This window comes from Brienomyrus brachyistius, chromosome 2 (assembly GCF_023856365.1).
Source record: "Brienomyrus brachyistius isolate T26 chromosome 2, BBRACH_0.4, whole genome shotgun sequence".
NCBI classification, from domain to species: Eukaryota; Metazoa; Chordata; class Actinopteri; order Osteoglossiformes; family Mormyridae; genus Brienomyrus; species Brienomyrus brachyistius.
In genome coordinates, this window is record NC_064534.1 from 46,525,314 (window position 1) to 46,549,076 (window position 23,763).

A 23,763-nucleotide genomic window follows, 5' to 3' on the forward strand; every position below is an offset into this window, starting at 1 on the left:
GAGTTGGGCTCCCCTGGTCTAGCAACTTAGCAGTAAATCAAGCACAACAAAAATAGATAAACAGGACTGCAAGTACCAATGGTACTTAACTTAAATACATATTGAAAGTAAGAGTTAATGTTGCTTTCATCATCAGAATCCCCACTCACACGTATGGGTAAGAACTGGGGGTAAAGCAAAAAGGAAGGATGTCTGTGTGCAAGAAATATTACAGCCAGTTTGTTTGTTATAAAATGTTTATTTTTAAATAGAGAGGTTAATGTATTTCCTATTTTAAAAAAGCAAAAGTTACGGTCTATAAATAGATAAATAGTAATAAAAAAAAAACACAAAAATACCTTAAATCATGTTGTCATGAGGATTATACACACATTCACACCACCAGCAAAGATTTGCATCGGTGAGGTCAGTAATTACGATCTTAAAGTCATGTCTACATTAAATACAAACATAGCCGCTTCTCCTAATGTTTATTTACAAATGCATAACACTGGGGTCAACCCCATGCACACAAACCCTGTGGGATTAGCTTACGGCTGCAGATTCTCTGCCAGCAGACTTTCACTTTCAGCGTTCCAGGTCTCAGCCATATTAGTACGCAACACAAAACAAATTTACAAAACCTGCTTCAAAACAAAAAAAAAAATTGCTGGAAAAACTTTGTCAAAAATCGTTAAAAACCACGCATTATAAAAACATTTTCTTACATACAAACTTATGTGCCCATAAAAGTTTAAACATTATATACTTTTTTTTTGTCTACAGGGGAAAAAAACATCATTAAAATTTGCAGTGTTTATCTGAATATAATTATATTCCTATTTGTTTTATGTATTAGTTCTCTTTGGTAATTCTTGCACCTACGTGAATTCAATTGCTTGTTCTTAACCAAGTTGGAATAACAAGGGTCTGAGTCCAGTCAAGAGCCCATCCTAGTTACTGTTGGCCTGCATCTTGTTGGTGATCCAGCTGACATAGCGCGTGACACGCGTGTACACTCCCGGGACATCCTTCTTTCCACATCCATCGCCCCAGCTTACAATGCCTAGCAGGGTCAGACGTCCATCCTTTGGGCAGACAAGGGGGCCCCCAGAATCACCCTGTGGAATGAGAAAGAGGTAAACAAGGTTACACGTTTATTGCCTTACTTCAGGACCTATAACAGAGGTGTCCAACCTATTGAGTCATTTCATTTTTTCCATCCATCTGTCTTTTATCTCGCTTGGTAGTATACGAGTTGCAGGGGTCTGGAACAGCAGCCACCAGGCAGGACATAACCCAGGACGGGGTGCCAACCCATCGGAGGGCTCACGCACCATCCAGACATGTGGCAACAAAAATCAAAACCGTTTAAATGTTCCGGATGTGCTTAGGGAATCCCCAACAAAAACGAAGACCACGAACATGTTTTCCATTTGTTTGGGGTACAATATTTATAGTATTCAAAATTCCTAAATATTTATATCGTGCTATATTCTACTCTAATTTGAATTAGTTCACAATGCTTACAAAAGATGTTTTACTGATGATGCATTGATTATAATTATTGATTCCACTTCTTTATCCAGTTAAAGGAATCCCCTCTGTCATGTTGAGTGCTGTAATGAGCAGGGTGCCCTGATCCCGAGCCCATCAGCGTTAGCCAGCGTCGCCCACCCAGGCTGCATGCTTAATGAGAATCACATGCTTAATGAGAATTAACTGCGTGAGACTTGAGAGTGACTGGTAACCCTCTTATATTGAGGCCAATTGCTATAGCATGAAATAATGGAAAGAATACAGCAATAATGGATGGTATATGGGTGCATTTTGTGTAAATGTCTTCATATAACATGGTCGATTCAGCTGGCAGAAGTGGAAGGATGTCGCTTTAGAATACAATCATGATACAACGCAATGATGTCAGCACACCTTGCAGGCGTCGTCCAGGCCTCGGGTATCGCCGGCACATATCATATTCTGGGTCACCGGTCGGTTGGACAGTTTCTCTGGCAGACACTGGCTGTCGGGCCACAGTCGCACATGTCCCCTCTTCACCTGATTGGAATATTCCGCGTCGACTGGAGGAGAGAGTGGGAAAGTGGTCAATTCTCAGCTCGTCTGCCTGGGGATGCTGTCACACTCGCAGAGAAAGGCAAAGTCAACCTCATTACCACACACACACACCCACCATTACAGATAATGTTCTGTATGTATCCTTTATTGAGAAAGCTGACAGGTTATTGACAACACATGACCTAAGCAGGACTGAGTCCTTTGCAACTTCAAGTTGAGCACCTGCAGAATTAAAAAGAAGCCACAAAATGCTAAGCGAAACTTTAGGCGTACATTCTTTGTCTTTGCCGTATCCTGAGATCTCACACTCCGTCCATTCAGGGAGCACTAGGTCCGGCTCCGGCAGGCAGATGGGTCGGACCTCAGGGGTGTAGACCGCACAGATGCCATTGTCACTCTTCAGCTTCAGCAACACTGAAGAAGAGATGAGGGTACACATGTTGCTGAACCACTCGTTGCTGAACCACTCGTTGCTATGGCATAACCTGCAGAGCTTTTTTTGGCCACTGGGTGGCGCAGTGGTTGGAAGATGGATGGATGGGTATACGGATAAAATGATATAGAACTATAAGGCAGTAAGTGGTCTAATGTTGAAAGGCTTTGTCTTTTAGCCAAAAGGGGTCTTACTGTTGTACCCCTGAGAAACAATGGGCCTAAATTCAATCATTAAAATCTCAACTGTCAAATTGGCAGAAAGTGGCAGATGGTAAGACAGGATATGATGAGTATCTGAAGTAAATGTCTTGGTGCAATCTGAGGTCTGAAATTTGCATGTGATCTGCACTCACTGATGTCATTGTCCTCTGTGGCTTCATCATACTGCTCGTGTACCCAGTAATCCTCCACGCCAAAGATCTGGTCGCTGCTGGAGTTCTGTAGCCGGAACGTTCTTCCTAGGGTCACTTGCAGGTCCTCAGCTTTATACCTGAACAATGCTAAGAGTTACTCGCTGCCAGGCCTGCACAGCAGCAGAGACACGGCGAGAGGCAGTGCTGAGCCGTACCCTTCAGAGAAGCAGTGGGCTGCAGATAGCACCCAGCAGGAGTCGATCAGCACACCCCCGCAGAAGAATGAGTAGATCTTGGGGCGCGAAAGGTACACCCTGATAGCGGCCTGCCAGGGTTGCAGAGTAATGTCGCTCTTCTGCCCCCCGCGGATTCGGAACTGCAGTGCTCTCTGTTCCCGCAGTCCACAAGTGCCTAGCCGAAAGATAGAATTCAGAAGGGGCACCATTTATTTTTTACCTGGGTAAGGGAGGTGGCAAATTGTAAGTCTTATAACCAAGGGAGTAGGTTTGGTTTCAGCACTGGTGGGGAGAAAATCTACCCCGAACCCTCGCCCCCCTAAACACACAGGACACTCCCACAAGAGACTACTGCCCAAACCCAAGCCAAGGCCCATGTTGGTAGCTCCATGTTTCTGAAATGCCACTGTCACCAGCACGAGTCACTGAATGTCCTGACGTTCTTCCTGCCCTACCTCTGTTCATGGTTGCGGGGGCATGGATTCCGGAGATGGAGGGGGCCAGCGGTGGTTTTTCTGCAGTGACACACATCGGTATATAAGAATGAGTCCCCCAGTTAACAATGGGGAGTTTTTAGATGCCCGTTTTGAAATGTTCTGACATTGCTGTAGTTGTATAGTCTAGTCAGCGCTGGTGCCAGACAGAGGAGGTCTTGGAGAACCACAGGACCAGACGGCTGGCCCTGCCTGGCCAAAACAGGGTCATGACGCGGTGATGACAGCTGGGCGACTCACCACACAGGCGAATGTTACAAAACTCCCACGTCAGCTTGAGGCCCTTGTAGACGTGACACCAGGGCGCTAGGTCACCATCTGGGTTCCTGCAGGTGATGAGATAAACTGCTGAGTGAGGACCACTGTGTGTGTGTGTGTGTGTGTGTGTGTGTGTGTGCGTGCGTGCGCATAGTGTTGTACACAAGTCTTAGGCAGTCAAAAGAAATGTTTAAAGCTATTTATCTGAGTAGTAAGTGCACTTTTGCTCAGAACAAAAGTGCACTTTTGCTCAGAACAAAAGTGCACTTTTGCTCAGAACAAAAGTGCACTTTTGCTCAGAACAAAAGTGCACTTTTGCTCAGAACAAAACACAATTTAGCATTAGAACATGTGCAAATTAAGAGTAACAACAAAAACTAGTAAGGATCTCTTCTATTCTCCAAAAAGTCACTGATATCTAGTTGGAAGGTTAGATGAACACCGCTTCAGTTCTCAAACCTCTGTTCAGGGGCACCTCAGCCATTCTGGGTATTTATTAAATTTCACCACCAGCTCACTTAATTATTTAGTCTAAAAAAAGTCCTTTTTTTAAATTGATTAGCTATACAAGATGTGCTAGTGGTCGAGTCAGAAAATACATGGGTGTATCGGATGGTCATTGCAAATACTGAGTTTTGAAATGGCTAAGCTGACACACACTAACAGGCATACTATCACTTTAACTCCAATATGAAGATCATTTAAACATCATTTGCACAGCACAGAGTGCACAACAATTAAATGTGCCCTCTACATTTAATCCATATGCGGCATTGTGAGATAGCAGGGGGCAGCTACCTAGAGGAGCAGCGCTTGGGGGCGGTACCTTACTCAGGGTCTCTCAGTGGTACCTTGCTGGTCGGGGATTCGAACCTGCAATCTTTCAATTACAAGTGCGCTTCCCTAACCATTAAGCCACCACTACCCACGGTGATGGGCTTAATGACTGCAGAAGACAGTACTGTGTGTGTGTGTGTGTGTGTGTGTGTGTGAGTGAGAGAGAGACCATGTGACTAGAGGGAGCCGAATAAGTGGACAGCCGAGGAAGTGACAGGGACCGAAGGGAATATGTGCTGGAATGAAAGGCGGGTGTTATTCTTCTAAAGCTTGCTGCTTATTTCCAATTAAAATGCTGTGGGCGAGTCAGCGGCCATGGACATCCTGGCACGCTACCCAGAGACATCTGCATCCATCTGCCTGCCAATATGACAATGCACTGAAGTGCAGGGTCTGTCTCAATGTGCCTTCAGTTTTTCAACATTAATTTCCTTTGCCATATTTTATGTGGCAGTTCCTCCCTTTTAACAACTCCCAGTCTGCTCGTAATTGTAAATAATTTCTTCCCAGTTAACTGCGATGCATTACAAGAAAGGCAGATACTACGAGCTGTGGGTTCCAGCATGCCTCTGTGGTTTACTGATGGCCACTATAGGTACAGGAATAGTTCGCTGGCTGTGCAGATGTCAGATGTGTGGGTGCATTATAGGTCATTTGTGGTATGCTCATTAAGCCAGCAAAACACTAATATTTTGCTGGTTTGGTGAAGTAATGTTTTGTTGGTTATTGGCTGTGCCTGTTTAATGGTTTGTTGGAAATATCCATGCTAACTGTGCATTGGCGCAGTAACAAGGGTGTAGTCGTTAACGAGTGCAGATTAACGTGTTTGTTGGTGTCACGATCATTAGCAATGGCTGTGTTAATGACTTATCGGCAATGTAGATGCTAACCGTGGAAGCACTAAAGTCATCCTTGCTGTTTGGACATTAATTATGCACATGCTAATGCTTTACCAAGGGTGTGAACATCAGCTGAGGCTACGCTAATTGATGTCTAGGGATGTGATGTTAGCCTTGGCTTTATAGATGAGATGTGAGTGTTATGATATTTGTTAGCCCTTTTGGTAGAGATGCATAAACAGACATCCCACCTCTCCCGGAAGGGTCTCTCGCAGACTGACAGCAGCGTCCACAAGTGATGCGCAATGTCCCAGAAAACCTGTCCTGCTATTCAGCAGTGGTAAAATTAGCGGGAATGAAGTTTTACCCCTGCAACCCCAGCCAGCACTAGACTTGCGCAGTATCTGATTTTTAAAACCGTTATACCATCCAGATCTTATACCACTATACATGGTATCTTGACGGCACTTTAAATAGCAATGCTATTCTGGCATTTCCAGGTTAAATTTGCCGAAATGGGGGCACATTTTCAAGCAAAAATAACGCAGTATATAGTATGGTAATACCTCCTAAGCCTAGCCAACCTATCCCCCCCATTCATCTGCCTCCCTGAAATCAATATGCCTCAGGTGGGATGTTCGCAGGGAGTACAGACCTGCAGTAACTGTGGCTGGCCAGGCCAAGATCCACGGCGTCGGACCTCCAGGCATTGTACCCCTTCCTCCTCAACACAGGGGAATCCCAAGGCAGGCACTGCTGGCCTGTTTTCGTCTGTGCCGCTGTACCCCGGTAGGTCTTCCCCGTATCCTTAAGGCATTCCAAGTCTGGATCTGCAGAAGTCGAACCATTGAAACATTAATATCAATGCTGTACCAAAGGTAACTAAAAGCTGCCGTACAGAGGCAGGTGTTAGGAGGGCCGTCTCCATGCCTGTGGGACAGCTGGGCAGCGAGCAGTACTCCCAGTCGATCTGAATCCCCTTGTAGACGTAGCACCAGGGTGTCGAGTCATTGTCCGGGTTTCTGGGTGCAAAAGCGAGGACGAGTCAGCAGCTTGGCTAATTACCCCCAAGCTGGTAGTTCTCTTCATTGTGCTACATTATTTAATGTGATTTATTGTGGCGTGTGTCTCAGTGGATTAGGATGCTAGTGTTAAGGACTCCTGAGTTCAGATTGACGTCACCATTGGCCCCAGAGCATGGCTCTTAACCTTGGTCCTCCAAGGACTGTCTGATTCTGCTCTAAATTGTTGCATAAAAGCATGTGCTAAATAAATAAATTCTCTCTTTCTCTGTTATTTAGACACAGCATTAGCCCTCTGGACATAACTGGAAAGGTTCCCGTGTGCAGAATGGCAGGTTGGCATTAGACGACTGTCCTGCACGGCAGCTGTAGCCCGGCGTACCTGCAGTAATTGTGGTTGCCCAGACCCTGAGTTCCTGCCCTCGGCTTCAGAGCGTTGAACTTCTTGCCCTGCACTGCAGTGGAATTCCAGTTAAGGCAGCTGAGCCCTGACTGGGTCACACTCCACGTGCCGCGGTAGCTCTCCCCCCTTCCCACGATGCACTTCTCAGCCGTGTCTGATGGGCAAGACAGAATAGGTCACAATAAGAACTTGTCATGAAAAATGGCCTCAGCCGGAATTTGTGTCATGTTTCCTTGAATCTACGCCCAGTTGTACTATCACTTTGCTCATATCCCTGCTAACGACAGTAGTAGTTTCACAAAAATGCTTGTCTCTGCAAAACTGGTTCCTCTAGTCACTAAGACTATGAAATGCTTTCGACCAGATAGCGTCTGAGAGATGACTTTGCTGGGCACATTTGCTGGGGGTGGAGCTTGGTCACACTAAGAGTGATGCGTCACTAATGGATAATGTAGAGTTTCGCAATGTTTTTCTTCACCAAGTTCGTCTTTGAGAGCCTTTACCAAACCACAAGCCTAATGATGCATATCGGGGGGGATGAGTCATTGAACTGAGGAAAGGAAGGCAGAGCCTGACCTAATTTCCTGTATCCAGATGCAGAGCCATGTAATGCTAGGAGATCACTCAGAGGTAAGGCCTAGCTTCCAGGATACAGAACAGGGCACCAGTGCCAGCAGACCACTACTAATAAAAAGGTTTATAAAGCTTCAGCCTCTCCACCTGCTGTAGTCCATCATGAAACATTTGCAGCAGCAGCCCGAGAACATGCACGAAGCTATTTATCATGTAATGATTTTGAAAGCTTCATCATGCAGTTATGGGTCAGTAATTGTTTTTCCAGTTTGCTTGTGGTTGTCGTGTTAGATTAGATTAAACGCCAGTGGTGGCGGTACTCACTGATCTCGCACTGCAGCCCTGTGAATCCGGGCTGGCAGACGCACAGGAAGTCAGAGGTGTACACCGCCTCCTTGCAAGTCCCACCGTTGTAGCAGTAAGGGGTGTAACATGCTGCCGGGGGGGGGGGGGGGGGGGATGGATGGGAATCAGTATCAGATCATTGCTTCCTTTTCATCTCAGTTAGCCTCTCTAACTTACACAGTTATGGCTGTGAAGGTCCCCCAACAGAGGTTCCATTCAAACCTCCAGTCCTGAAGGTAACAGCCCCCTCCCCATACTCCATTTGCATCTCAGACAGCAGAGGTTCCATGCATGGCAAAGTAAAATTGTGGTTTTAGTTTGACTATTTACCATTGGGCTGGATCGCCACTCACTTATTTGTCCAGGGAATGACAGCAGACAGAGAGAGACAAATGGCATGAATGGGGGGGGGGGTGTCAGGAAAATGGAGGGATGACATAGGCCTTGTAGAGCCAGATATGATGACCACCAATTTCTTACTGACCCAGCATCGTGGTACAGGTATGTGTATATCCCAAGCACTGTGCAGGCATTCACTGACAGCAGGCACTGTGCGCGTCTGTGTGTGTATGAAAGTGTGAATCAGCAGGTGTCAAACACACTCACTGGTGACAGGGACACTGTGACACTGCTCTCTTCCCCTCGATGTGCAGCGGCAGAACTCGGCCTGCAGGCCCCTCCAGCGCACCCAGGTGGCCCCACGGGCGTAGACAGAGGTGGAGAGGGTGTCCATACAGACCTCTGACAGGGATGGAGGACAGGATGGAGGAACGCCACAGGGTCAGTGCTCATCGGAATGGGTATGTACAGATGAACAATAAAGGGATGGATGAAGGACAGAAGAGAACGCAGCAGAAAGTTCTAGAATGCTGCCTCATAAATCCATGATTCTTCCATTCAGATCAGTGACCTTTAATACTTTGTTCGTTTGATGGTGGCGGATCTAACTCTCTAACTTTAAGCCATATGAACTCAAAAGCATTTTCTGGCTTAATATTATTAATAACAAAGCCCTTGGTCAAGCAAGTGTTCATACAGCTGTAAGAAATAAAAAACATTTCCAATTACAAATGTTCCCCTACGGAACCTCCAGCTGAGAGTTAAAACAAGCTTCCCTGAGTGGGTTTGGGCCAGCAAGGCAAATCCAGAGAGCAGTCGAATTTGCTGCGTCCCCCACAATGACTTATAGGTTCCGTGTGGGATTCCTTTTATGTTTGGCATTAAAACACACAGCCCTCTGAAAGGTCATGCGCACTTCGGATGAAGTCAAACTGACCCACGGTTGACTGAGGTTTCCACTAATCATGCGCAGCCCACACAGAGCCGAAAGAGGGGTGTCAGAATTGCCCGATTTGGCCATTTGGTTTCCAGTGGGGACACAGATGAAGCCAACAGTTTCCAAACAAGAAATGCCATTTAAAAAAGTCTAGACATGTCTCAGGGGAAACAGAGACAGAACTTCACATGGTCATTAAAGTAGCCTGGTGAGGACAGATTAGGGGAAACTCACCTCTGTAGCGACGAGTCCCTCTCCGGAAGCGATGTAATGTTACCTGTGGCACAGAGACAGTGGGTGTGATGGTACAGGAGCCCAGTGCAGAGTAACACCTTCCCGGCTGGGTGACTCTCCCATTCAAACGGGGTGCAGTTTTGTTTTAAAATACTCCCCAAACTATGTACATGCCAGAACTGAAGAACATTACAAGTTCTCATATATTTTAAACACACTTCAACATTCTCAATAAAGTTGTTAAATTCTCCATTAATATAAAACATAGCAAGCTGTTCTGCAAGGCATACCTAGTAACTGGGTTAAGGAAAATAAACTGGGTGGACAGATGTACGCAAAGCACCACTGCAGTAGCAGTCAGATGAGGCAAAACGCTGGCTGGCTGCCGTGTTTACCTGGTCCGCCAGGGAGAGACAGAGCGCCGAAGCAAAAAGCAGAACAGCAGATATGGCCGTCATGGTGGGTTTCTGGTGCCTTTGGAGAGGTTTCCTGAAATACAGATAATGTTTCAGCGGCACGCAGGAAGAACAGCCCCCCGCCCAATGCTAGCAGCAACAAGAACATACAAGCTCACACGTTCACTCATAGTTTGGGATTTTTATTGGTAATTTTGTTATACTATAAGCTCAGAATCACAGTCCCCAATACATCCCCAATACTTAAAGTGATTATACATCGTGCTTTGATTTTGTATCGGTTTTACAGTTAAACGTGGTTTCAATTTTTCGTTACGTTACAATGCAAAAACAAATTTCCCGTATTTATATAAATATTTTCTCAAAATACAAAAAAATGAGCATGCTTTCTGCTGGGGAAGCCCAAAAATAGGACAGAAATTCTGAAGTGATTGTGCGGTACGTGTGAAACTGACTTTTGTTGTCCGTGATAAATTTCAGTCTGGCTTTCCCGCACTTAAAAAAAAAAAGTGACTAATCATCTTCTACTTGCAACTGACTACTGTTGGGCGGTATATCGGTTCATACCGAAAACCGCAGCTGGAAACTGTTTAAGGGGGGACCTTTTTCACTGCTGCTGCACCGCTAAAATGTACCGTGAACGATCAAAAACGTAAGATATAGCTGACGCTGGAGTTGAATATAAGGAGACACTGGGGATGTCAAAAATCGATTCTCAGACACTAATCGATATTAAAAATTTGTCTCTGATTAGATACTCATTTTCACCATTATTGATACCAACAGTGATGTTTTCACCTCATTCGCCAAATTTCGTACAGCACCACCACAGCGAAGGGTAGTGAGCACGCACGCTCACTCACAATCGCGCAGCCCCTCCCCTCCTCAATGGCCGCTGAACGCACGCGCGTTGGTTAGCACATACGCACCGAGTTGGTCGAATATAGCGTAGTTGAAGGCATTTGGCAAGCTGCTTTAGTAAAAAAAAAAAACGCAAAAGTGCCGTTTAGAAGTATTTTGCAGACGAGCATGGAAAGGCCAAGGATGTCAATAAACCTCTATGCAAACAGTGCTACAAAGTTGTGGCGACGAAGTCAAGTAACACGTCAAACCTAAGCATCTTAAAGACCGACATCCTGGTTTTTATGAGAAATTTCCAGTAACACTTAACTATTAAACATTTATCAAAAATGTTAACTTGGACGGCGCACACCTTAACATTAGCCGTTTATCTATAAGCAGTTAGCCAACATGTTATCATTAAGGTAGCGGATAGGCATAATGGCTAATAGTAAAATATATTTAAGGTGGGGACAATGGAACAACGTAAAACAAACAAAAAAAAAGTGTCCTATAAAATCCTGTAAAATGTGGTAAACGCCCAGTCATACCGTCGTATACCGTGAAACCGATATAAATGCCGTGATATAAATTTTCGGTCATACCACCCAGCTCTGCTGGGCACATTCGCTGGACTTAGACAATGGTGCCATTTTAATTCTTTTAGATTTGAGTTCAGCCTTTTACACTCAACCACAAATACTTAACCATCTAGATCATGTACTTGATATTCAGAGGTCAGCTTTGGTAAATTCATATCTTAGAAACAGAAGCTTCAGTCAATACTGGTCACTGATTTTTGTCATCTGCAGCTGTGGAGTATGAGGTTATTTATGAAGTACCATTTCTTTTCACTGTTATGCAGATATTGCTATTCTGTACTGGTTGACATATGGCATCTTAAAATGTGATTTATAAATAAACTGAATGATTGATTTCTCGAATCAGGTAAAATCCATTGTCGACATCACTGATGTTAGAAAGCCACATGCTTTGCCAGGGCAGGATTGAGCTACAACTTTGAAGCTCACATAGATCTTTCCTGGCAGCTGCTAAACTGTTACTTAATTAACCTTATATTTGTTGGCTTTCAAGATCCAGATAAAGCTCACAAATAATGTAAAAATATGAAAGACGGCCTAAAGGTAAATGACATTATTGTTCATATAAACACTGATTGCATTTATATCGTTCTTCATAACACACTTTGAAACAATACAATTTCAGGGATTGTTTTATAGACTGTAAAGAATTTGTTGTATATTGTTTCACTTCCCCCGCTTCCCCCGGATAAGGGGAGTGGGGTCTGCTGGCTGTTCTACACGGTTATTAATATATTATTAGTAAATGTAATGAAAGTGGACAGTGAACACTGACTGCAGGCTCACTGGTGAAACGGTCATTAAATAACCATCCATGGCTGATTCACATCCAGCACGCCCTCCCACTGACCTTGTTTCTAAAATTTTCTCCTGACCTGTGGCCTTTCTGTTCATGAATACCTCCTAGAATTGTGCTTTATGCCCACCACAGTACCATCTGTCCTTAGCATTTTATAGTTTCTTCAAGAAGCCAGAAGGCAATTAACACTTTAACATAGATACTTCCGTGTATTTTACAGAAAACGTAATAATGTTTTTCACTTCATGTTACTAACTGTCACACACATCTTTCTGGAGAGCTTTGTTGTCCCTCTTTTCTCTCCTCCTTCTTTACCTTCTTGGCCTTACTCTCCCCTCCCCCACAGTCATGGTGCGTTCGATTATTTCTCTCCGACTCGGAATTCGGACGAAAAACGTTACGAAAAACGTCACTTCCTATCGGAAACACACCTCTTTTATGACGTTGATGTCAAACAAAATTTTCTTGTCCGAGTTGCCCCTGTGACGAAATTTCAACATGGCGGCTTACACACTCAACAGTAATTCTATTTTATAAATCTTTAAAAATGTTTTTTGCTAAATGTATTGAGTTATAAATGTAATTGCACGTTTTCGATTTAGAGAATACCATATCGTGACCGTAAACAGTATTCTAGCATGCAATATCAGATTTTTACCAGACTTGTTAGTGTCTTTGGTTTGTGTGTAGTTTGCCTCTCGAAAAAAGGATATCGCTATGAATGTACCAAGATATTTTCTAAAGCTTTTAATGTGGTTTGACTAGTTCGTGTTTCTTGTTTGTTTGTATCTCGGAAAAAAGTCTTACTCCAAAACTGCTAAAATATAAAGCAACAACACACAGCAGCGTATTCATGGAGGCAGCCATGTTTGTTCCGAGATGTGGTAGCTCGAACGGGAGATTGTTGGACGTGATATCACTCAACTCGGAATTTCTGAGTTCTGAGAGAAAAACGAACGCACCATCATGTCTGACTTTACAGCTTTGGGCTGGTGGAAGGACATACAGGATGGACACCACCCTTCCATCTTAATTGCCATGGGAGTTTGCTGGCGCCCATGAGCCAGAGGCCCCATGATCCATTTGGGCTGGGAGATAAATACAAACAGAAACGGAGGCATCAACACGGCTCACAAAATACAGCTGCAGAACTAGAGCACGAAAACTTTCCATGGTAACTAAGCTGAGGTAACAGCTTTGTGCCAAAATTGGAGGCAGAGGGGATGACAGAAGTACAAGCTCTGACCTAACAGTGCATGGCCCAGTGGGTTAAGCATCTGTGCCTGGTTCAGAAGGTCACCCAGGCAGATCCTGCACCTCAGCAGAATAGTTACATCCCGGATGGACCCTGAGCAAGGTCCTTAACACTCAGTAATGTTCCAGGAGCACTAGGCAAATAGCTGACCCTGACCCAAGCTTCACACTGGCCAGTTACACACACACACACACACACACACACACACACACACACAGCACTGTGCAAAAGTAAAAGGCAATCAAAGAAAAAAGAAGAAGCCAATTAAACATTAAAATAAAACAAATGAACAGTTTCTGTTCTCCAAAAAGTCACTTTATCCATCTAATACGATATCAGTATCAGTTTGGTTCCCAAACCTCTCCTCAGGGGCACCACAGCCATTCCAAGTATTGCTTAAATTTCACTGCCAGGTCACATAACACAATTGTTTAAAATAACATCATGAGGTATTGGTTATCTAATCATGGTGTGCCAGTGGTCGCCAAATACCCAGGTGTATTGGATGATCACTGCAAATACTGGGCTGACTTCAGGAGGGGTTTTGAAATGGCCAAGTTGACACACTGACAGGCATAAAATCAGCTTTCGTATGTGTGCACGTCTCAAAGGAGAGAAAGATGGGATATGCAAAACTAAAGTGTTTCCCATTGGTTTATAGCTTTTGGGGGGGCAGGTGAACCCCAGCCGGATTCATAGTGTTCATGTGTTTCTTTTAATGACAACAGGCAATATAAAAATACACATTTTTATGTTTTATATTTTTAAAAAACGCAGATATTTTTTGTCTGCTTTTCAGGTGGTTGATGCAACATATTTTCCGATGCGCGCTCTCTGTCCGCTGGTGGGAGTGTGCTCACCTGTGTGCAACCTTAAATGGCTGTTGTGATCTGACGCTATATAGAAAATAAAATTAAATAAAATTAACTTGACCTTCAAGGGGGGGGGCACCCCCCTAATATAATGGTAGGGGTAACACTGTAAATTTATCCATTTTTGCGCAAATGGCAAATAAAGTATCATCATTTCATTTCTCAGTTACAGTCACTGGATAGCACACACACAAAAGCCCCAAATGGAGCAGCGCTGGGCTGGGGGGCAGCGCTGAGGGGCAGGGCTGGGGGCATGCAGGTGACCAGCAGACACACAGCACTATCTCTGTGCACAGCAGAGCCCGCCTGTGGATGCAGCCCCCTCAGCTGGCCCCCATTCTGTCACTGTCTGCCATTATAAAGAGCGTGACTCAGCTAGAGAGGGAAGAAAGGAGATGGTTGTGCAGAGGGTGTGTAGGAGGGGGAGGGGGGAGTTCACTCTCCTGCAGAGCTTGTGGAGTGGACAAATATAATTGAAAATGTGACCCAATGAGGACGGCTCCTGGCACCGCCCCAGCTGACCTCTCTCCCTCCCCCTTGCACTTTAGCTCTCGCCTTAAAACCAGCAGCACGTCACAGCAACAGATGACTGGTGGCGTCTGACGAGCAGCCTATGGCATCTCGGCCCACATTCGCCTCGCAAACTCCAGCCAATATCCCTGCCTTTGCTGTCCTGTGAAGGACACATCCCCAGGAGGTCGGGCTGGTCTGAGGGGCCGGAATAATATAAAAGTGCTGACAGCACAAGCAAAGGCTAGCAGGCGTGTTTAGCGTTAGTCAAGTCGTCCAGGGTGACTCACCAAGCAACGGAGATGGGGGGGGGTCACACTGGGCAACTCTCCATATCCGGCGGCACCTTTCAGAGAGAATCTCTCTCTCTCTGGAGAGTAAATTTGTACTTTTTGTGGACCAGGAAAGGCTGGGACTATTTTTTATTATTTTTTTAAAGCGACTTTATCTGTGGAGGTAGGAAATTGCAATGAAGTAAGGAGATGCTATATTAGAACTCTTTGTTAACAATAACTCCTGCATTTTTCTGTTTGAATTAAAAAGCAATTATTACTTTACCAAGGTATAATTCTTATCACCTACCAGAAAACAACACAGAAAACTAATACTCCAAGTTAAGCAATGGCCTTGGGAATTTTAGAAAGAAAGGTATTTAACATTTTAGCCGCCAAGGAGGAAGAAGGAAACCTTGAGATTAATGTGTATTATTGCAGAAACACAGCAGCAGCTTTATGTCCGTTCATATTCGGATTTGTTATCAGAGACTGAAAATGTTGAAACTGTTCCTCTGTGAAATGTGAGAATGTTGGAAATGTGAAGTGTACAAAGTTGTCCAGTCTGACAGACCAGAGCAGCAGGAAGGAAAAAAAGCATCTGGTTTCAGACAGCTGGTTAGAGAGTGGTTTCTCTCTCAGACTGCATGTTACACAGATCTGGGCAATAAAGTGAAGGATCAGCACAGACAGTGAATGGTTAGTGGCAGATTGGGGTTAAAGAGGACAAATTAAACATAAAAAATAAGGAAAATCTCTGGAAATGTGCCTGGGAAAACATTTTGTTCTTCATTTTGATGAGCCCAACAAAGATTTAAAAGTCTGTTAAAAGTCTGGGGATGGTTTAGAACCCAAAATAAAAATTCTAACCACGGTTTCTAAAAACTACACCCCAATCCTCAATCCCCCTCTAGTTAACAGACTGACAAAATTACTGTACAAAACAAAATTATGGGAAATTATGCGGAAGTACATGAACGTACATGTGCATACAAGCAGCTGGAATATTGGTATAACTCCAAAAACAAGTTTGTTACTAACAGACAGATTTCGCAATGCACTACTCAGTCTAACGTCTTTTAATTTAAGCAAAAGTATCCTCTCCCTTAATACATTCCATCTGAGCATGACAGCAACTCTGTTCAGCGATAGATGCTCCTGCATTAGCCTTTAAGTCTTAACTGAGGTACAGAAAGCAGTGTCGCAAGGCAGTGATGAGGTCAGCACAGTAACACAGATGAGCAAGCACCAAAGAATGTCCGATCCTTATTACACTGCTTGGGGATTGTCAAGACAGCTTAGGGCAATATCTTCGCGTTAGGATATCGCATTCTCGGGGCGATTTCAGGCTTTGTGGTTTAACACCACAAGGTGTTTTGCAGAAATCCGCCTTAGACAAGAAATATCAGCGTGACTGTCGCCGTGGTGACCAAGGCGACTAATCTTACAAAAAAGAAAGAACTTCTCACACGCCTCCACTCCTCACGGTGAGATTGCACTTATCCACCCGTAATAACCATCAAGACTCGTGAACCTTGGATTACTGGTCCGGAACGGTCAGGTAAAGGGACACTAATGAAAACTATAAAAAGTGTGGCTCCCCACCCGGGTCTCAGCTGGCCAGCCGAAGTGCGAGCGCTCAGCCTTTCTTTACACCCTGAAATGTAGCCTCATCCTAGGCTGCGGCCAATTTTAAATTAAAACCGGAATATACCATGGTGCACCTGGACTACAGGACAGTCATCAAAAAGGAAAGTGAATAAATATGTACGTTCGTTTTGTAATCAAAAGATGTGGAAAACCGGGGCAAAACAGCTGCCAAAACCGACCTACAGCAGCATTTCTGTACATCCACGATATTTCTAAATTAAAAAGCAGGAGATTACATAAAAATTAGGGTTTCTCCTTGATACTTTTGACACTTATTTTAGCTTACTGCAATGAGTACTGGATATTAAACAATGCTTTGTATTTTAGACACATAAAAACTTGCTTAAATTTTTTATTTTACCGATTTATTACCATTGATTTTTTACTTTAAGTGCTGCATTATAGTCACTATGCATAAAGTAAAAAGTAAAGCACCGGACGCACACGCACTGCATACATGCACTGCCCATTGCATATGTTCCTTTACGACGCTTTCCTTGAGGTAACACACTCAATAACCTTCCTACAACTTAGTCAACCTAAACCCTTAACCCAGCCTACTCGTTGGATTACTTAAGATAGTCACTCTGATCTAAACATCCAGGTAAGTAGGCTAAATTTTTAACTTTAGAATGCATTTTAAATGTATTCTAAATGCACGACTAAAACAGACTTTTCCGCTAAATTCGTTTATTCTATGCATTTAATCTTAACAATAAATATCACCCGACTATTTGCGCATGCACGACGATCTGCAACAAATCGACAGTAAACATTCCCAAGAAATAACTCGGCACAAGAGGCAGCCCGCGCATATTAAAGGTTCGACATGCAGGTTATTATCTTCTGCCTTTACCTCTTTAAAGGAGATCCTGCTCTGATTCCGTTTGTGCTCGAATGCCGTCCCTCTAAATCCCCGCGTCTGTACTCGAGTGAGATTGCTGATTTCTCTACTGAATCCGTCTGTTATATATGCCTTTCGTGTTGATCAGCGGAAGAGGCAGGTCCACGGCGCCGGCACCGCTGGGCAGGATACGGTTCTGGGAGTTATAGATTTTGGCATCATTCACTATTTTTGATACCATTGTCTTGCATCGATAACACCCTACATGAGGTAATACATATCTAGGAGCATAGTCACTGCACACATCGTCCAACAATCCATCCTAGCTAGGCAGCATAAACTACTATACGATTTAATGTGCTAAACGAACGATAGTTAATTAAGAGAAGGGGACTAGAGTATTTTGACAGTCATTCCTTTTAGTGGTGATATTGGTGTGTTTAGGTTAAAGCTTCTCTTTTGGGATTTTTACATGTTCTCAGATTAAACATTAAGTGGGGTATTGTAATTACATTCTTTCTTCATCGAATGATGGAGAAAACCTTCCTGCCTCTTGCCCATAGACACCCCACAATCCTTAATAGGGGACCTCACACCTTTGGGACCAGGGTTCAAGTCTCTCCATGTGTGTGGAGTTTGCTTGTTCTCCCCTTGTTGTCATGGATTTTTCTCCAGTTACTCCAGTTTTCCACTCACAGTCGAAAAACATGCTGAGGCTGATTGGAGTTATCAAACTGCCAATAGGCGTGTTCTGTAATGGATGGGCACCTCATCTTGGGTTGTTCCCTGCCTTGTGCCCATAGCCTCTGTGTGATAAGGGGTAGCTTATCATGCTACAAATAAGATCTTCTGTTCCTGTAAGGATAATTGCAGATTTTAAGGGCTGCATGAATTGTTTGTATTGCTGCCTTCCAGCTGTAAACAGAGACAGGAAGTTTGTGATCAGGAGCAGTTTACATTAGTTAGCTGACGCTGTTTGAAGGCACAGACCCGCAAAGAACCAAAACAACAAAACCAAATGCGACAAACTAAAACCTTCTAACACTTTAACATATTTAAACTATTGAAATCTATCAGAGCAATAACAATAATTTGTGAATACAATGATGTCACTGAGGGGGCCATATAGTTCACTATATGTGGCCCTATGCTGCCTGGAAGGTTCCATTCTCTTTGCCATTCTGTTATTGTAAAAAGGAACCGCAATATGCATAGACAAAAAGTCCCAGTCATACCCAAGCAGTGGAAAATTAATCTGAGTGGGAAAATCCATTTCTACAGAATTTTTGTTAGGAAACTGGTTGCAAAGGTTTACAGCACTCGTATCTAATGCAATTTATTTTTTCTCAGGAGTGATCAACATTTATTCTAGAGTTATTCCAGACATTGGACAATAATTGAGCAAGCTGTAAGTCATTCAAATAACAGTAGAAAGAATGATTTAGTTTCTTGCTTCATCTGATCTTCACGGTTCTCTGATACCACTACTGTATTACATGATATCAGATCGACTAACAACACAAATCCCCTTCTAAACACTGAGACAGGCGCGTTGAAAGCTGAGTACCAGTTCTTGGTTTGTCACACAAAGGTATAACTTAAGTATAACAGTCTAAACTGACTGTAGAAATTCTAGGAGAGTTTGCCCAAAAAAACTACAGATGGTATCACTGTCACCCAGGCATTTATGGGGTGAGGTGGGGAGTTATCGAATCACCTGCTCCTTTTGCATGGACAATTGAAAGTTGTTCCCAGCTGAGTCTTGAATGTGCCCCTTTTCAAGATTTACAAAGGCACCCCCTCACTCTTAGCAAATTTTATTGTGTGCACATTTTCCAGCACTGACGATAGTGCAAAATGTACCACAAAATTTTGCTGGTCATACAGCTGTCACTTGAAAGATTTCCCCCACTTGAAAGATGCCCCCCAGTTAGTTTTTTGTCTTTAGTTAAGATAAACTTGCTGATAGGGCTGGACTAGGATTAAATATTGGCCCTGGCCTTCCCCAGTATGCCATGCCCAGTCCAGGCCAGTCCTGGCACACCTGCCTGTGTTTTTTATACCATGAAATGATCTCACAAAGGGTTAGTAGAATTAATTTGTATAAGATTAGCATGACCCCCACGACCCAGTAGGATAAGCGGTTTGGAAAATGGATGGATGGATGAAGATTAGCATGACCTTTTTTTATAAACTACCTGATAATTTAGACTATTTGATATTTCCCTTTGATTAGAGGTCATCGACCTATCCTTACTTGGACAGGCGTGTCTCAATGCAAGACTCGAGCATTGGTGTTGACTATACTGCGTTTGACACAAGACCAGAGACTTACTTTAGTTTAAACTTAATATATCAATAAAGGGTCCATTATTAGTGTGTTAGCAGCTATAGAATTAAACTAATTTCACTATACACGTAAAAAATACTCAATTGCAATTATTACAGCGCTTATCCAAGCCTATTATACACCGCGTAAATCCTGTAATCGCGCAGGCGCAGTTTGCACGGTCTGGAAGCGCGCACTGGGCTGAGTGGGCGGGAGCGCGCTTCGGAGTGTCTCTGCTACGGGAAATGTGACTTTCAGGAAGTTCGTAGAAGTTGGACGAGCCACGATCAGAAATCAATCGTGTACATTTTTAATAAGAATTAAAGAGAAGCGAGAAAGTTGCACAATTATCTCTATGTAACTACCCAAATACTTTATAAGGTAGCCAAACGCATAGAGTTGTTTTCTAACAAATATTCATTTCAAAATCACTCGCATTAGTAAGCAGCTGTTTTGATCATGGCTCAGGATTTTGTTTGTTTATTGGGACTACTTTCCTGAGAGATTGTATTTTATAGAGAACTAATATACATTGACTTGGAAAGTTAGAAAGTAAAAATAAAACCAAGTGAACCTGTGTGAGTGACAGACAGGTAAGACCCTTAATTTAACGTGCTTACAGCTTTCCGGCCTCGGTCCGCGGCTGTCCACAACTATATAACGTGCTAGCTGATGTTCCCTTCTTTACCTTGTTTTCCATTTCCTGCGTTTAAAGCTTGCCTTAGCATTTATCTGAATAATAACTGAAGTTGAATTATTGTTTTAGAGATAATTTTAGCTTAATAGTATTTCCATCATTCGGCACCGCTGTAAACGTGCAAAGCTAAATCCACGCTGTCTTGGAATAACAACAGAAACGAAAGGGGTACCACTCAGATTTGAATGTTTTGAAAAGATATGAAAGTTGTTTTTTTTTTTCGTTTTACTTATTGATCCTAAATTTGTTTTAACTTTAATGTAAGAGGGACTTTAATAATAGTGTAAAAGTGATAAATGTTAGTCTGTCTGTTCGAAGTGTACTTCAGAGTACTTCCACGAATGTTTTATATCATTAACAGCATTTTCTGCAAAATCTCGGTTCTGTGAATCAATAGACATTTTTCGGTGCTCTTAAGAGAGGTCTGGATATTTCAGGACACCTGATCACAGAGTGAGCTCTACCTGCCTGCCCATGGTCGTCTAGGCAAGAATCACATGGTTTTTTTTAAACCTCACCCATTGTTCCAGGGATAGTCATAGCCAACCAAAACAGGATTCCGATGGATGGCTTTCATTTTAAATACATATTTTATAAATGTGGTATTAAATAAAAAGACCCACAAAAGGCAGTTAAAGATGTCATTTCACGTAATGTCAAGTTTTTTTAATTGTGGGGAAAAAACTTACCAGCATGAAGACATGCAGACTGCACACATACAGACTCGGGGGGTGTGAGTTGAACCCGCAGCCTTGGAGGCGTGAGGTCAGGGTGAGCCTTCGTATTGGACAGTTTTTTTGAAACATCTAAAACTTGTCACCTTGCCCTCCCCTCCAGGCTCTGTCAGCAGCAGCATGAACCGCGTACCGCCCCTGCAGCCTCAAGTCTGTGGCCCCTGGGAGCTGAAGGAGCGCCTTGGAACCGGAGGGTTTGGCTTTGTCACACGCTGGCAGAACAAGGTACCGAAAGCAGACCTCACTCTGCCGTTGCTGTCCTTTTCACTGTGATGGCTCCACTGTTGCTCTCCTAAAGTGAACAGCTTCAGGCTTGTAGTCGTCAGTCTTACTCTTATAGCTTCAGTGTGACTAAATAACTGTGTCAGAATGAGAGCCTCAGTCATACTGTGATTCAGGATATTGTGGAATCAAAAAGGCAGGACTTGTGTATGGACATTTATCCATTCTGCAATGCATTAATAATATAATTTTATTGGTATGTCTTTTTAAACTACATTTTGCAGCTGTATGTGATTGTTAGTGTTGCATTTTTAATGCATACTCTTTGTAAATGCTTCAGAACTTTTGACAGAAATATCATCTGTGGAATTATTTAAGCAATACTGGCATGTCATCCAATACTGTAAGAATTGTAGTTTGATCTTTTCTGCTTCCTAAATAATTACAAAAAATGTCAAAAGTTTACTTTTAGTTTAGTACAATACAGCCAGATTCAAACTGAACACCAATACCAAACTCCAACCAAATAAAAACTGAAAGAAAAATGTCTGAAAACAAGTAGGGTGAGGTCAAACTTAACTCCTACAAATAGCTCATGACTCATATTTTCCTGTTTGTGTCTTAGTAGTTACAAATATTATTTATATATAAGTATAATTCATATAAATAACAACAACATAAACATCATAAAACCATATATTAACACAAACTTTAATTTTAATACATTCAACTCAGAAATGTTGGAATTGATTTATAGTTATTCGTCCTGCGTTCCAATCTATTCCATAAATTGACCCCACAGGCCGATTATACATGTTTTCTTCAAAGTGGCATGAGCAAATGGCTTATTGAGTTTCCTCATCATTCGTAACTTTTCATATTGTTTAATAATGTTTTTTGTAAGTTACCAGGGAGCAAAACATTTCTTGCTTTATACATTATTTTTGCAGTCAGAAGTTAAGAGATTCAACTACATCTCTAAACTTCAAACTTTGTGTCTTTAGTTACAGGAAATCAATGACTTCAGGTACAAATACCCATTTTTCCTGTGATGTCATTGCTCGGTTTGGAATGGGCAGTGCTCATGTGACAGCATGCATACTCACAGGATGCTAACTGTCGTGTTCATGTGTACTTCCTGCTCTTAGGTATACTATTCCTAGCCAGTTCCTGATTCTTCAGCACTTCCCCCTCCTTGTGTCAGTTTCCCACAGCCTTTGTAGAGCTGTGCTTACAGATGCCATCCTGTAGCGCAGTCGTTACTGAATTAAGTGAATTAAGTTCCCCTCTCACAACCAGGCACTTAGCCTCCATTTTCTGAAATGCATACAATACTGTGCAAAAGTCTTGGGCAGTCCAAAGAAATGGCTAAAGCTATTTATCTGGGTAGTAAGTGCACTTCTGCTCAGAACAAAAAGCACAATTTAGCATTTGAACATATGCAAATGAAGAGTAACACAATAAAAACTAGTAAGAATTTCTCCTGTTCTCCAAAAAATTACAGTGTCTTGCTGGATGGCTAGATGAACATCACTTTGGTTCCCAATCCTCTCTTGAGGGGCACCTCAGCCATTCCATGTATTTCTTAAATTTTATTGCCAGCTCACTTAATTATTTAGTCTAAAAATGTAATTTTTAAAATTGATTAGCTATGCAAGGCATGCTAGTGATCAAGTAAAAAAATATGAGTGTGTGGATGTTTGCTGCCAAATACTGAAGTGATTTTAGAAAAGGTTTTGAAATGGCTAGGATAGCATGCTTTGACAGGCATAATAGCATATTTTTACACTAACATGAAGATCCATCCATCCATCCATTTTTCAAACTGCTTATCCTACTGGGTTGCGGGGGGTCCGGAGCCTATCCCGGAAGCAATGGGCACGAGGCAGGGAACAACCCAGGATGGGGGGCCAGCCCATCGCAGGGCACATTCACATGCAAGTCACTCACACATGCATTCCTACGGGCAATTTAGCAAGTCCAATTAGCCTCAGCATGTTTTTGGACTGTGTGGGGAAACTGGAATACCCAGAGGAAACCCCACGACGATATGGGGAGAACATGCAAACTCCATACACATGTAACCCAGGTGGAGACTCGAACCCGGGTCCCAGAGGTGTGAGGCAACAGTGCTAACCACTGCACCACCATGCCAACATGAAGATCATTTAAACCTAAAATCTAAGGCAGCCAAAGAAAATTTGCTCAGTACTGTAAATTAAACTGCACACTACTCATGCTGATGTAGCTAAAATCCCAGTATATGCTGTATTTTGGTCAGATGCATGTCTGTGCTACATTAAGTACCTGGATTTTAATACGTTGTTTCAGTTTCTATAGCACCAGCCAGCCTGTAAAATT

At 43.0% G+C, this 23,763-nt stretch overlaps 2 protein-coding genes across 3 annotated transcripts in view; one reads left to right on the forward strand and one right to left on the reverse strand.

The window, feature by feature from the left end:
* Positions 1 to 218: 218 nt before the first annotated feature.
* On the reverse strand, positions 219 to 17,618 carry plat (plasminogen activator, tissue). The gene is made up of 15 exons (XM_048996600.1): positions 17,433 to 17,618; positions 9,756 to 9,849; positions 9,361 to 9,403; positions 8,457 to 8,591; positions 7,830 to 7,940; positions 6,912 to 7,086; positions 6,438 to 6,529; positions 6,163 to 6,337; positions 3,814 to 3,899; positions 3,535 to 3,594; positions 3,059 to 3,254; positions 2,844 to 2,980; positions 2,329 to 2,469; positions 1,912 to 2,060; positions 219 to 1,100 (listed from the first exon to the last, which is right to left on the reverse strand). Exons 2-15 carry the CDS (start codon positions 9,816 to 9,818, stop codon positions 933 to 935), a joined length of 1,731 nt encoding a protein of 576 aa, XP_048852557.1. The 5' UTR covers positions 9,819 to 9,849; positions 17,433 to 17,618; the 3' UTR covers positions 219 to 932.
* Positions 8,632 to 23,763, forward strand: part of ikbkb (inhibitor of nuclear factor kappa B kinase subunit beta) — a 52,452-nt gene continuing 37,320 nt past the window's right edge. The window contains exons 1-2 of one of the 2 annotated variants that reach the window (XM_048996497.1): positions 8,632 to 8,650; positions 21,284 to 21,405. In XM_048996497.1, the coding sequence (XP_048852454.1) occupies positions 8,647 to 8,650; positions 21,284 to 21,405 (126 nt within the window). In that variant the 5' untranslated portion in view covers positions 8,632 to 8,646. Of the gene's footprint in view, positions 8,651 to 19,967; positions 20,343 to 21,283; positions 21,406 to 23,763 lie in introns of those variants that run through there. The other variant, XM_048996507.1, reaches the window with a different exon arrangement.

Excerpts from the sequence above, each read along its gene's own strand:
- plat (XM_048996600.1), bottom strand. The coding sequence starts at position 9,818 with ATGACGGCCATATCTGCTGTTCTGCTTTTTGCTTCGGCGCTCTGTCTC. Across the intron at positions 6,530-6,911 it reads GGCAACCACAATTACTGCAG|AAACCCGGACAATGACTCGA; the intron begins GTACGCCGGGCT and ends TTTTGCACCCAG. Across the intron at positions 3,595-3,813 it reads TTGTAACATTCGCCTGTGTG|AAAAACCACCGCTGGCCCCC; the intron begins GTGAGTCGCCCA and ends GTGTCACTGCAG.